Raw genomic sequence first — 13,515 nt, forward strand, 5'->3', positions numbered from 1 at the left:
AAAAATTCTGCTATATTTCGTTATTTGTTTCCATGGGGTTTGCTGAACGGGAGTAATGTTAGAGGAAACCTGGGCCTAGGAGTAGTTGAATAAATTAAGATTTTTGAGGGCCCTGGAAATATTATAAACTCTTCTCAACCTTTTCTTTAATTCACAGACATAGGAATGTGGTCCAAAGAATTTTAGAGGTTCACATTTGTCACTAACAATTTTTAGTATCCCAAAAACAATAGTTTTCCAAAACTCCAATCTCCCCAAGTATGGAACAGCTACTTTAAGATGCACCCACATCACTAACATGCAAGAAAGTACTGCATACTGGACAAAGAAGAAATAAGGATAGAAAAACCATGGCCACTCTCCTTTATTTCTGTGGTACCTGCTGAGAGCTGTAGGCCTCGATTTATAGCCAAGTGAGGTGTGTCACTTGTAGGCAGTTCTATGTAGATCTTCATCCTCCCCGTGTCCATGTGGAGGCCATCAGTGAGGGAGAACTGGAACTCATCCATGACCACGCCAGGGACACTAGGCACGTACCCAACCAGCCCAGCTAGGATATCCTGGTAGGTGAAGGTAGAGCCCTGGGCTAAAACTCTCCCATTCTCCAGAGGCTCAGAAGCAGTTTGCCTCCAGAGTAGACGACCTGAGGGAAGAGGTAAAGAAAAGCAAAACAATGGCAGAATACATATATATATATATATGATTCAAAACATTGTCTGATTTTTCCAAGTAGTATGAGTCTGGGTAGAATGTCAAGTGCTTCAGAGGCTCTTGGTGCCAACAGCTTAGCATTTTATATATAACCACAGGGTGCTGCTCTGTGGCCTCATATACAAATAAAGAAGACAAAGTCCCACTTATCCTAGTTAAAAAGTCTCTTAAGGAGACACAGATGGATGTGGTAATACAGTGACTTACAAATCACATCTCCCTCCATGAATTCAAACTCACTTCATTATCTAAATCTTATTTTTCCCTTCTGCAAAGTGAAAATAGCACTCACTGTACTTCTCTTAGGGCATCTAGAGGGAGAGATGGGAATATGCTTTAAATTCCTTTTCAATTAAGAGAGACACTAAGCATCTTTAGATTGAAGCATATATTTCTGTTTTCAAGGGTCCTGTACCACAATGGGACAGTCAAAGTGCTTCACTCAAGAAAGTGAAAGTGAATGGAAGCAAGCTAAAATACAGTGCCCAACAGTCTTTTCTATTAACCCTTCATCGACAGCAACAATTTAATCTTTAAAAGACCAATGAGCATTACAACGAATTGAGACACACCACTTGCATTCCAGAGCTTTAGCCAATAACTGGGGAGATGGCTCTTAAAAAAAAGAAGTAGGTAGGCTGGGCGCGGTGGCTCACGCTTGTAATCCCAGCATTTTGGGAGGCCGAGGCGGGCAGATCACGAGGTCAGGAGATCAAGACCACGGTGAAACCCCGTCTCTACTAAAAATACAAAAAAAAAAAATTAGCCGGGCGTGGTGGCGGGCGCCTGTAGTCCCAGCTACTCGGAGAGGCTGAGGCAGGAGAATGGCGTGAACCCGGGAGACGGAGCTTGCAGTGAGCCGAGATTGCGCCACTGCACTCCAGCCTGGGCGACAGAGCGAGATCCGTCTCAAAAAAAAAAAAAAAGAAGTTGGTAGAAGATCCCAAAAGTGGCTTTTGCATCTGGTTTAAATGAGGAAAAGTGCTTTTTTTTTTTTTTTTTTTTGCAAAAGGAACAAGTTCATAAAGACATCTAGCATGCCTCTACAAGGGTACATAAAATGGCTCAAGATTATTAAACACTGATGTCTACCCTGAGAAGATGATATGGGAACTCTGAGAAGAGAATAGGCAAATTCTGAAAACTTTTTTGCTTAAGGTTACATAGAAAAGCAAAAAAACAGCTGAAATTAAACTTCAGAGACACCAATTAACTGGGATTGAGGCTTCTTAAACAACTGATGTCTACCAGGACTCTGAAAAAATATTAGCCAGCTGTGAATTCGATTATACTTTGATGCAAAGAATGTACCATATACAAGAAAAGAAATAATTAACTGAAATATTTGTGTTTATTCCAATAGCCCATGGGCATCTCAATTAAGAAGCTTTTCATAGCAGTTTGTGTCCTACCGTGGTCAGGCTTTTTTGTCAATACAAAAATGAGCTCATTATCTGGGGTGTCCAGGTCTTGCAGGCTCAAAGAAGAATTGCTTATCACCACTCCCGAGCTCAGCTGCACTCTGAGGGGCTGCAAGATCATCCTGGGAGGCTCATCGTTCTTCCTCTGATTAAAGCATAAACTATTAGATCTCACACAGATATTTAAGAAGAAAGAAAATGCACATTATTCAGAGACGGTATCATTGCTACAGAAACGCTCACTGTCAAAATAGCATTTAATGTGTCACCATCTTTACTTCCCAAGCAAAATAGTTAGTTTGAAAAGAGAGCAAGTCCAGGCAACAAAATGCCCCCTTCAAAAGAAGCTGCTGGACATTTCATAAAAGTTTTCTCAGATATCTTCCATAAGTACAAGGACCATATCTTCCAGACCAAAAATATGGATATGTGCTTTGACAAGTACAAGTATTAATCTATTTTGAAGATAAAAGACCATACTAATTGAACTCAGAACTCTCTTAGAAAACGCTAAGCATATTACAGTACCTGTAGAAGGACACTATATTTGAAAGTGTGGGTCTCTAAAGCTGTCTCCCTGCCCTGGTGCCAGCCCCTTTCCACCACCGACCCTTAAGAGTGCCAAGGGTTCTTTACATTTTATTTTCGCAAGGCAGAGGGTATTTCATTCTGAGATTTATCTTTCCCCTCCCCCGTGCCTCTCACTTGGTAGAGCAAGCCTGTGTAGTTGCTCAAATGAGAATAAATACGACATCAAGGAACACGTTTCTTTGATGTTATAATTAAATAAATAAATGCAGTAAAATAAGAAAAGGCAAATATGCATATAGAACCAAACACAATTTCAGAGAAAAATAGACATATATAAGTTTTCATTTAAATATGCGACTGGCAAAGCATCTCTGACCTTCACAAACTGTTTTTCACACCGAACAAATAAATTCAATCCTGAAATGGAAATTTAGATTTCTAACTCAAGCCTTCCCGAAATGCCAACCTTAATTCTACAAGATTCCTGAAGGCTATATTTTAAAAGTGACCTTCAATTTTGAAGGTCAAATCCAATCTTCTTTGCTTTTGAGTCCCTATAAAGAAAGCTCTCTAATGGTGTGAAATATTGTGGTCAAGGGCTCAACCTTTCCAACTTCCAAAGTCTTTACCTCGATGGTGATATTGATGCTGTGAATTTCTGAACGACTGGTTCCATCACTCACATAAAAACTAAAAATATCATGGGTTGGCTCAATGCTTTCATGAACACTCTGAAAGTAGTAAATGTAGTTTTCCAGGACGTCTTGAATAGGAAATGATGCCTCTAGGTCACTGGTAGTTTCAGGGCCAAAACGATCACCTGCATCAACATCAAGAGAGCATTTTTACCTTGATCTATCAATTCCTGCTTACTAGGCTGAACTAGAAAACAAGGTATCATTTTCAGCAAAAAAAAAGAAATGTATTTGAGGGTAAAGTTGAGAGAGTGGGATAAGCACAAGACCAGGAATTGGAAGGCCTGGGTCAGATCCATTTCCTCACTGACTATTTCTCATCTATAAATGGATATACCTGCCCTGCCATTTCCAAAAGGAATCAAATGAGATAATATGCAAAAAAACTTACAATAATTTATATAACATAGAACCACTGGTTGTTTTATTAGGAGTCTCTGATCATAACTTCTGAAGCAGAGATTCTACCTTAAGCTCCAGCTAGTTTCAGAACCATTCTATCTGGCATATCCTGCATGAGGAACCCTCTTTCACTACATAAGAAAATGTTAAATGCATATCTTTTAATCTAAGAACATCTGTAGGGTTAACTGTATTTTTTTCAATCGAAGAAACATCTGCAGCATGTTTTCATTGGACCTCCCAGTTTCTTAAGGGAACCTCTGCATGGGTCAGAGCCCAGCCCCTGGGATGGAGCACCAGGGCTATTATGATGCTCCAGGACCATTCAGAGCTCAGGTACCGTTCAGATATTATGACGCTCAAGTGGGATTCAGGCACTGAGGCGCTTGGGTACCACCATTCAGGTACTGAGATGCCCAGTTACCATTCAGAGCTCCACAGAAAATGCTGGCTCAGATTACTCCTCTCATCCCAACTCCAAACACTGCAAAAGGCCCAGGGGAAGAGTAAGCAATATCTAAATTATAGATGTCTTGTCTTTTACTTGATTTTAATTTGAGTCTAATTGATTGATTTGAAATTGTCACCACAATGTTATTCTAGAAAGAGGAGAACAAGAAAACCCTTGTGTTTTCAAACATTGCCTGGATATACATCAACACAGAAAAGTGCAGCTAGCAGATCTGAAGGCAACAGGCTTTCCCCTTCCCTTCTCCATGACCCTTTGCAAAGATCAGATTAAAAATTAAAAGGCTATTAACTTCCTGAATTGTAGACAGTGTCATATTTATCAGAATTCATTTGAAAGAAGAGCTCAACACAATTTTTTTTCTTCAATGACGTGAATTTTCTTAAATTTTACCCCTCAGATTTTATTCCTCTAGGCACCAGAAGCTGAGAGAGGTCTAAGTGGCCAGTGACCCAATAATCATTAGGCTACACAGTTCAGGGTTTCCAGAAGGAAGGGCTAAAATTCCTCCCAATTTTTACTTTTTTCTTAAATTTATCAGTCTAAACAGGAGAAATGTGGCTTCTTTATTTGAGTCAAAAATAGCCTAAGTAGTGGCTGGGCATGGCGGCTCATGCCTGTAATCCCAACACTTCGGGAGGCCAAGGCAGGAGGATTACTTGAGCCCAGGACTTCAAGACCAGACTAGGCAACTTAGCGAGACCCTGTCTCTACAAAAATTACCCCACCAAAAATTTGCCAGGCATGATGATGCATGCCTGTAGTCCCAGATACTTGGGAGGCTGAGGTAGGAGAATCACTTGAGCCTGGGAGGTCGAGGCTACAGTGAGTAGTGATTATGTCATTGCACTCTGACCTGGGCGATGAGGCGAGACCCTGTCTCAAAAAAATAAAAAGCCTAAGTAAAGTAAATGATGCCTAAAAATATAAACAAATATAATAGTGCCTCATTTTAAATCACTGGAGAACAAGCTATTAAACAAGTGAATCTGTCACTGAAGTTTAAGCTCCAATCCTTTCCATTTAAAAAACATTACCTTCTATTTTTGACATAAATCATTCTTATTAATGTGCTACCTGCTTTCTTTAAACAGAGCATATGATGTGCAAATTAAATAGGTGTTGATGCGCACAGGCAATCATTGTGAACATCCATTACTGCATAGCACTGGAACACAGTGATACCCAGAGGGAATCGAGGTGGGTCCTGTCTTGTTTGTGCCAGTCCTGAAGGAATTCAGGCTCCATGCTATTAGATTTCATACCTAATAAAACAATTATTCTTTCTTTTGTTGGTGAAAAGTAAAAGCTGGTTCTTTTAACAGTTTTTAAAAAGATGTTTTTCTGATCAGCTAGGTTCCCAATTTAGGTAGCTAGTTTCTTTTCTTTTTTGAGGTAGGGTTTCCCTCTGCCGCCCAGGCTGGAGTGCAGTGGCATAATCACAGCTCATCACAGCCTCAAATTCCGGGGCTCAACTGATCCTCCTGCATCAGCCTCCCAAGTAGCTGGGACCACAGGCATGTGCCACCACGTCCAGCTAATTTTTAAATTTTTATTCTTTTCAGTGGAGACAAGGTCTTGCTATGTTGCCCAGACTGGTCTCAAGTGCATGGACTCAAGCGATCCTCCCACCTTGGCCTCCCAAAGTGCTGAAATGACAGACAGGCTTGAGCCACTGTGCCCAGCTGCTAGTTTCCTTTACATAAGTCACACTCAGCTCTAAACAGAGGCAGAGGAGCCTCTCCTATGGGGCAAGAGATGAGGTCTTTAGTTAATATACCTTGTGACAATTATTTTGCCCTCCTAAATGCTTTTTTGTTCCTTTCACATTTATACCAATATTATTGTAGAGCAGCAGTTCTCTAAGTGTGGTCCTTGGGCCAGCAGCAATGGCACCACCTGTGAGCTAGTGAGAAACGCAGATTCACAGGCTCACACCAACCTCCTAAAACAGGAACTCTGGGGTTGCTGCTCCGGGCAACTGTTTCACAACAGTTTCAACCCTCCAGGTGATTCTATTGCACCTTCAAGTTTGAGAACCACTTTTTAGAGAGGCTGAAGCTTGCCAGAAATTTGACCTCTTAGCCAGGGGATAGTCCTCTCTGTGGAATATCTCTGCACCTCCATGTATTCCAGGTTGACATAAAACTATGTTAGGAAGGCTTAATAAGAAACCACATGGAGAGAAGGGGTGTTTGGGGTAGATATCCTTTCATTTCTCACCTTTGCCTATGAGCTTCCTTCTGCAAGAAAGGCCACTTTCCCTCTGCCCAGGGTGATTCCTACTAGCCCTTCAGGTTCCAACTCAAATGCCACTTCCTCAGACTTTTCTTCCTTCCCAGGCAAAAGCCATTGCTTTGTCCTATTTACTCTCTCAGTGCTTTGCTCCTTTCCCTGTCCTGGCATTTTGCATTTATTGTAATTTTTCAGTCTTCCTATCTGTCTCCCACTCAAGGCACATGAGTCTGTGTCTTATCCTTACATCCACTTTATCTAGCACAAACATTTGTTGAAATAAACCTAATTCTGCAATAAACAGATCTGAGGCACACCTTGAAAGGCAAGGTGGGAAAAAGACCCAAAACTTCTACAGGAAAACATGACCACTACTAAGTGAATTTCTGATTACCAGGCCCAAATCCCAGGCCCCATGCTGGCCCCAGACACCTGCAGTCAATGGCCTCTCCATGGGAGCTGCTAGCTGCACACCAATTAGATCCCAGCGCTGGTGCTCAGGCAGCTCTGTGCAGGGAAAGCAGCACAGCAACCTGCCATGAGCTGTCTCAACTGCCAGTCACAGCAGGTCTCAGGGGGCCATGGACAGTACATCCCTTCTTGCCTTTCCTTCTCTGTGATAACTACCAGAGTGTTCAGGGCAGATGGTGGAGGGGAGGGCTGTGGAAGAGAGTGTCACAGATAGACAAGCTTGCATTTCAATTCATGTCATACATGTAGAAGGAGCTGAGACAGAAGCTATGGTTCAGCCAAACTGCAGCTGCCTCACAATAAAAGGACAGGAATTTTTACTTCCTGGACACTCAGTTCTGAGTGTAATCCACAAGCCCTTCTGTCCCATTGCTGGCATTCCAAATCCCCTTCCCCTGCTCTATTTTTTCCATAACATTTATTCACCTTCTAACATCATACACAATCTTCTCATTTATTAGCTTTTTTATTTGTCTCTCCCATCCCCCAACAAGGATTGAAGGCATTGTGAAGGGAGGGGGGTTTGTCTGTTGATACATCCCTAGTGCTTAATTAAATAAGTGCCCAGTACACAGAAAATGCTCATTAAATTTTTGTTGAATGAACGAAACCTTCCTTCCTTCCTTCCATTTCTTCAAAATGGTTCCCCTCCTCTATAGTTCTCCATCTCCATGTCTAGCTGGAAGCAAGGTCCTCCTCCCTTCTCCTCTCCCTTCTCTCAAGGTCTTGAACAGTTCTACAGGAAGTGTACCTGTTCCTGTGTTCTCAATGCAGCCATATTTGGGCAGAGCACTTAGTTTAATGATGGCATTTCCCTGGAGGTTGTCATCATCATCAGTAGCAAAAAAATGGTGAAATGAGAGTGGGGCTCTCCCGCCCTCGTCCACCTAAGAAAGAAAAGAACATAGAGAGTCCTTGGTGATTTCACATAACCACAATAAAAAAAGAGCTGGATTGCAAAGTGCTGCCCGGGTGATCTTCTAGCACCAATTCCACTTCCTTGAAGAGGCAGACCCTCTACAGACGAGATGAGGAATGTGTATGCTGCTGAAGCCAGACAATCTTTCAGTGCTTCTCAAAGCTACAGTCAGACATGATGACTTCTGTATCTCCTTTCAAAGTTGCACTTCATTCAATGATGGATCTGGTTATAAAGCAGCTCTAGCCCATTCTAATCACCCATCTCAGTTCAGCTGCCTGCCAGGATGGCTGCCTTCCTTCCACATCAACATTCAAAAGCCCACAGCTAGAGAATGATAGATCCAGTTCTCCTGCGGACACTGTGAGGGTGACTGTGTCCTATAGGCATTCTCATCCAGAATAAAAGTCCCATTTATTCTCTTGTATTATATATTTATGGGTGTGTAGCAAGAAAGGTTCACCATATCTGAAAGCTAGTGCTTATCTTAATGTCAAGGAAGAAAATAAATCACTATAAATAAAAGCAGTTGCTCAAACTAATTTTTTTCCTTTAGAGCTCTATTTTGTATGTTACTCCCACAACCTGAGCCTGGTGTTTTTCTCTAGCCTGTTGGAGATGGTCAAGCAATTTCACCCTGAGCAACTCTTGGCTAACTGTAGGAAGATCTATAAATTACAAAGGGGAAGGTCACTCTGACTCTGGGAATGGGGACAGTCCAAATGGCTTTTCCAAGGTTTTATGTAAAAATGGAAAAATGGGAGGAATATAAGAACCACTTAGAAATGACTTAGTTTTATGAATTTTCAGTTGCTCAACAAAACCAGAAAAATTCCTGAGCTTTTGGCATTATGGTATGTACATAGAGCAGGGAGGAAAGTTCGTCGTGTGGAATCCTACGACGAACTGGGTACTGTACTATGGGGTTTCCATACTATTTTATTAATCATTAGAGAAACTCTTTATGTAGTAGAAAATGATAATATTTTAAAGACAAGAGCCAGGTATGGGACTACAGGTCCATAGTCTCACTTACTAGGGAGGCTGAGGTGGGAGGATTGCTTGAGCCCAAGAGTTCAAGTTCAGCCTGGGCAACATAGTGAAACCTCCTCTCTTAAAAATAAATAAAAATAAATAAAAATAAATAAAAGAATTGAAAAAGACAAGGAAACAAAACATAAAATAAATAAAAATATAAAAGACAAGGAAACTGAGGCAAAGAAAGATTAAGTGTATGGCCCAAGGTCACTCAGCTGATGAGTAACAGAACTGGCACTTGAAATGATGTCTGGGTATTCAATGATCAGAATGCATTGTATTGCTCTGCCCATAAAGGAACCATCAATATTGTTTACAGTGCTAAGTACTGACTTGATTTAAGGAGTGATTTGGGGGCATTGTCCAAGTTTTAGTTGCTGCCAATATTAGATTGTAAACTCCTTAAAGATATATTATTTTTCTATTTTTATTCCCAGTACTAACAACATTTAGCATAGTGGCTAGCATATAAATATTTCTTGACTAAATAATGTAGATACAATGATTTGATTTTCTGCATATTTATTTTCATACTTAAAAAAACACTCATGATTGAAAACCATGCATATCTTCATACCGCTGCCTGGATATTTTGGGGAAAATATTTGGCAGCCAATTTAGGCAGAAATCCTTCATTTACATTACTACGCATTCCAGCTCTCTATAGTACTCACTGTTTATTGATCTGAGAATTGTTTACCGTGATAAGGTCAGCAAAAGCAATGACTGGAGGTGGATTTTCAGCAGGAGTGATCATGATGGTAAACATCTGATTATCCAGGTGGTTGTGGTCCATGTCAGAGACAGAGAAATAGAAGCTATCAGTAACCAGATGACCATCCGTTTCAAACACAGCTGAGTATCTATAAAAAGCCAAAAAGAATCAAACGAATAAGCCACAATGACAAGCCAGGTAAACAGCAGCATCTTTGTTTAAAAATGGGGCCAAACCAATATATTCTTTCAATAGAACTACAACCAGTTGCTGAAATATTTTCATACAAGTTTTTAGGAATCTGTCAAATAACACAAAGTGATTATGTACCTGATTTTCTTGTTATTGATGTCTTCCATTGTGAAATTGGAAACTTCTGAGAGTTCTTCCACCTCAGATCCTGAGGTTCTTAAGAGAGTACCATATATGGGCAGATAATTTAACCGAATCCAGATCTCTGGGTCGGGGGAAGAATCATCCTAATCAGGCAAACATGAGGCAGGACATGAATGCACATTTGCAGGAATAAACACTTCCAGTAGCTAAAGATCTACGGGTGCTTCTCTCTCTGCTAATTGGAAAAGTCTCTTTCTCTTTGTCTTAAAGCAACATTATTTCAAACTACAATAGAAATCCCAGTGTTTATTCTTCCCCAAATTCCTTTTTGATAACATATTTTTCTAAGAGTAGCTCAAGGTAAGAGAAGGGAAATGCACTTTAGGTATGTGGCATAAAACAAAGAGATGCCTTATTGTTATCAATACCATAAAAGCCATACAAGATTTCATTTTTAAGCTTTTAGCAAAAATAAAACTTGATCATCTATAAGTCATTAACCTGTAAACACAGATGTAGGATTTTTCTAGAGTTTCTAAGAATGTTTTGCTTTTAAGAAACAGGCAAAATTTCTTTATAACATATAATACAATGATAAAATCCCATGAAACAGAGAAAAAGTTATTTAGCTTAGCCAGTGGCTCACTTTAAGCAATGTTCAACATGATAAAATTTTAGATTAACAAAAGAATGTATGAAGTCATAGATTTCATTTTATCAGCACCAAATCTATGAATGTTCACTTCCCAAGATGCCTAATCTTAACAAAGAAAATTTCTCTTTCCTTCTACATTGTTTGTTGAGAAATAAAAATGACTTTCTCTGTTTCAACACGGACAATAACAATGTCCTCTTTCTTCAAGAATATTTTTGGAAATATCTGGGAGGCAGGAAATATCTGGGAGGCAGGCAACATCTTCTTATAAAGTTTCCCTGAGTCATTCATTTTTTAGGGCTGTTGACTGTGAAAATGGGGGCACTCTACCCTTTACCACAACAACGAAAATTAATGTTGCATGGTCACTTGTACTTTCAAAAGCAAATTTTCATGCTATGTTGTACAGTTAGTTGAGGTATGGGATCAGGAATGTGAGCACAGACACCAAGGGGTGGGGGCCAATAGGTTTCAGTCTGTTCTCATTTCTATCCCCAGAGACCTTTCAAAGTTAGTAGTTCAGAGTCTAATTCAAGATCACTGAATTTTCCATATTTCCTCATATCACCTGACACTAGCAAGAAAGGAATCTAAAATTCATCAAAGCTGCAAGACTTCAGAAAGTTTTCCCTAAATTTATGTTCTTTTAAACTTTCTCCACATGGATTATCAAATACAATATATAGACTCCAAAAGACTGCTTCCTAATGTTACTGTGCATTCTCTCTGAGAGAGACTTTTAAAAAGACAGCTGAGAGTTTTAAGGTGTTGTCTTCTGAACTGCTGATAAACTACAAGGACAGAGCTCCTGGCTCCTAGTTAGAATGGATAACTTCTAAATTTCACATTGACAAATTTGACCAAAACACTGCTTATTTCATGGCAGGCATATCTTACTATATATTTCAAATCTCATATAACTGCTAGGTTTGAAAAAGTAGGAAATCAGCTAGACCTTTTTCCTGAAAGTACTGTCATGATTTGAAGAAAATCACTATTTTAAGATATCCCAGATATTGGAGGTACAAAAAATGTATAAGAATACAGACCTTGTTCTCATGTAACTTTTCTGCTCAAAGATCTTCTTATCCCTTTTGTATTAATTTATTTTTCATTTTCTTTCATTATTTTTACATCAATGAACCCATCATTCAACACGAGGACTAGAGCTTTGAGAATAACTAACATTTATGTATGTGGCCCTTCTTCCTGTCTCTGGGCCTCCCATCACCCTAAATCTTGTTTATTATTTTCTTGAATTTTTAAAAATAGCTTGATATATTACTACAGAATACACATTTTCCGTTTTTTTAACTTAGAAATATGAAGTTGACTTTACTCTTTTGCAATTTTTTTTAACTCAATATTAGACTGCTAAGATCCATCTATACTGTTGGACGTCGCTATAATTCATCTGTTTTGAGGTTCGCTAATATTCTGTCAAGTTAGTAGACCACAAGTTATCCATTATCTTGTGGTGGGCATTTGGTTTGTTTCAATATTTTCACTGTTACAAATAGTAGTGCTATGAACATTCTTGCACAAGTTCTTTGCTGTGTATGTGAAAGTTTATTTTGGGTAGTAATCTAGGAATAGAATGGTTAGGGTATATGAATATTTATCTTCACATGGCAATGCCAAATTCCTTCCCAAAGTGGTTGATCCAGTTTACGCTCCCACCAGCAAAGTAAAGAACATGCTGTGGATCCATTGTCTTCCTCACACTTGGTATAAAATGGTATATGGTTTTAATATGCTTTCCCTGACCACTAATGAAGGTGACTATCTCTTCATATGTTTATTGACCACCTGGGTTCCTCTTCTGTGGAATTCCTGTTCATGTCTCTTGCTTATTTTTCTACTTGATTATCTTTTTCTTCTTGATCTGCAGGAGTGTTATATTTCCTTTGTTATTTTTGGTTATATTTTTTGCAAATATCGTTTTCGCATTTGTAACTGGCCTGTTTGCTGCTTTATGGTGTGTTTTGATGAGCACAAATTTAATTTTTAATATAGTCAAATTTACCAATCTTTTATAGTTGTTAGACCTTTTTGTTTGCAGTTTAAGATGTTCCACCCTTCCTTAATATCATAAAAAATATTCACTTATATTCTACAAAGATTTGTAAAATTTTACTTATGGTTTTTCAGTACTTGATCTGTCTGGAGTTAATATCTGCATAGGGTGTGAGGCAGTGTACAAATTCCTTTTTTGTCATACATATAATCATTTTGTGCAGAACCATGTTTTAAACAGTTTCTCCTATTTCCACTGCTCTGGCTTGCTATCGCTGGTTGTTTTTTTTTTTTTTTTTTTTTTTCTTTTCTTGAGACAAGAGTCTCACTCTGTTGCCAAGGCTGGAGTGCACTGGTATGATCTTGGCTCACTGCAACCTCCACCTTTTGGGTTCAAGCTATTCTCATGCCTCAGCCTCCTGAGTACTGGGATTTTAGTTGCACACCACCATGCTGGGTTAATTTTTGTATTTTTAGTAGAGACAGGGTTTCACTATGTTGGCCAGGCTGATCTCAAACTCCTGACCTCAAAATGATCTACACGCCTCGTCCTCCCAAAGTGCTGGGATTACAGGCATGAGCCACCGCGCCCAGCTAGCACCTCTGTTTTATATTACAGTTCCATGTGTGAGTCTGCTTTTGGATTATCTAATATATTCCTCTGCTACACTATTTTTTTTTCTTTTTTGTGAGAGGTGTTGAATAATCTTTAATATTACACATAAACCACACTAAAATGCCTTTCAATAAGTAAAAGTAACCATTTTAAATACAGGGAATTATAATAAGATTGGCATAGTTAAGGTCAAAACTATAGACATTGCTACCTTATTTATCTTCAACCCTTGCCTTTAAGAGGCAAATGAACACAAAATACAGGTGAATCTTGCTTGGTTCTAAG

At 39.3% G+C, this 13,515-nt stretch overlaps 1 protein-coding gene across 1 annotated transcript in view; it reads right to left on the reverse strand.

The window, feature by feature from the left end:
* FRAS1 (Fraser extracellular matrix complex subunit 1) overlaps positions 1–13,515 on the reverse strand; it is a 471,835-nt gene that overhangs the window by 94,673 nt on the left and 363,647 nt on the right. Inside the window, exons 39-44 of the mRNA XM_055297229.2 lie at positions 9,938–10,086; positions 9,593–9,755; positions 7,687–7,822; positions 3,293–3,483; positions 2,124–2,277; positions 380–643 (exon numbers count right to left, since the gene is read on the reverse strand). Of these exons, the coding sequence (XP_055153204.2) occupies positions 380–643; positions 2,124–2,277; positions 3,293–3,483; positions 7,687–7,822; positions 9,593–9,755; positions 9,938–10,086 (1,057 nt within the window). The remainder of the gene's footprint in view (positions 1–379; positions 644–2,123; positions 2,278–3,292; positions 3,484–7,686; positions 7,823–9,592; positions 9,756–9,937; positions 10,087–13,515) is intronic.

Source organism: Symphalangus syndactylus, chromosome 10, assembly GCF_028878055.3.
Source record: "Symphalangus syndactylus isolate Jambi chromosome 10, NHGRI_mSymSyn1-v2.1_pri, whole genome shotgun sequence".
Taxonomy (NCBI): domain Eukaryota; kingdom Metazoa; phylum Chordata; class Mammalia; order Primates; family Hylobatidae; genus Symphalangus; species Symphalangus syndactylus.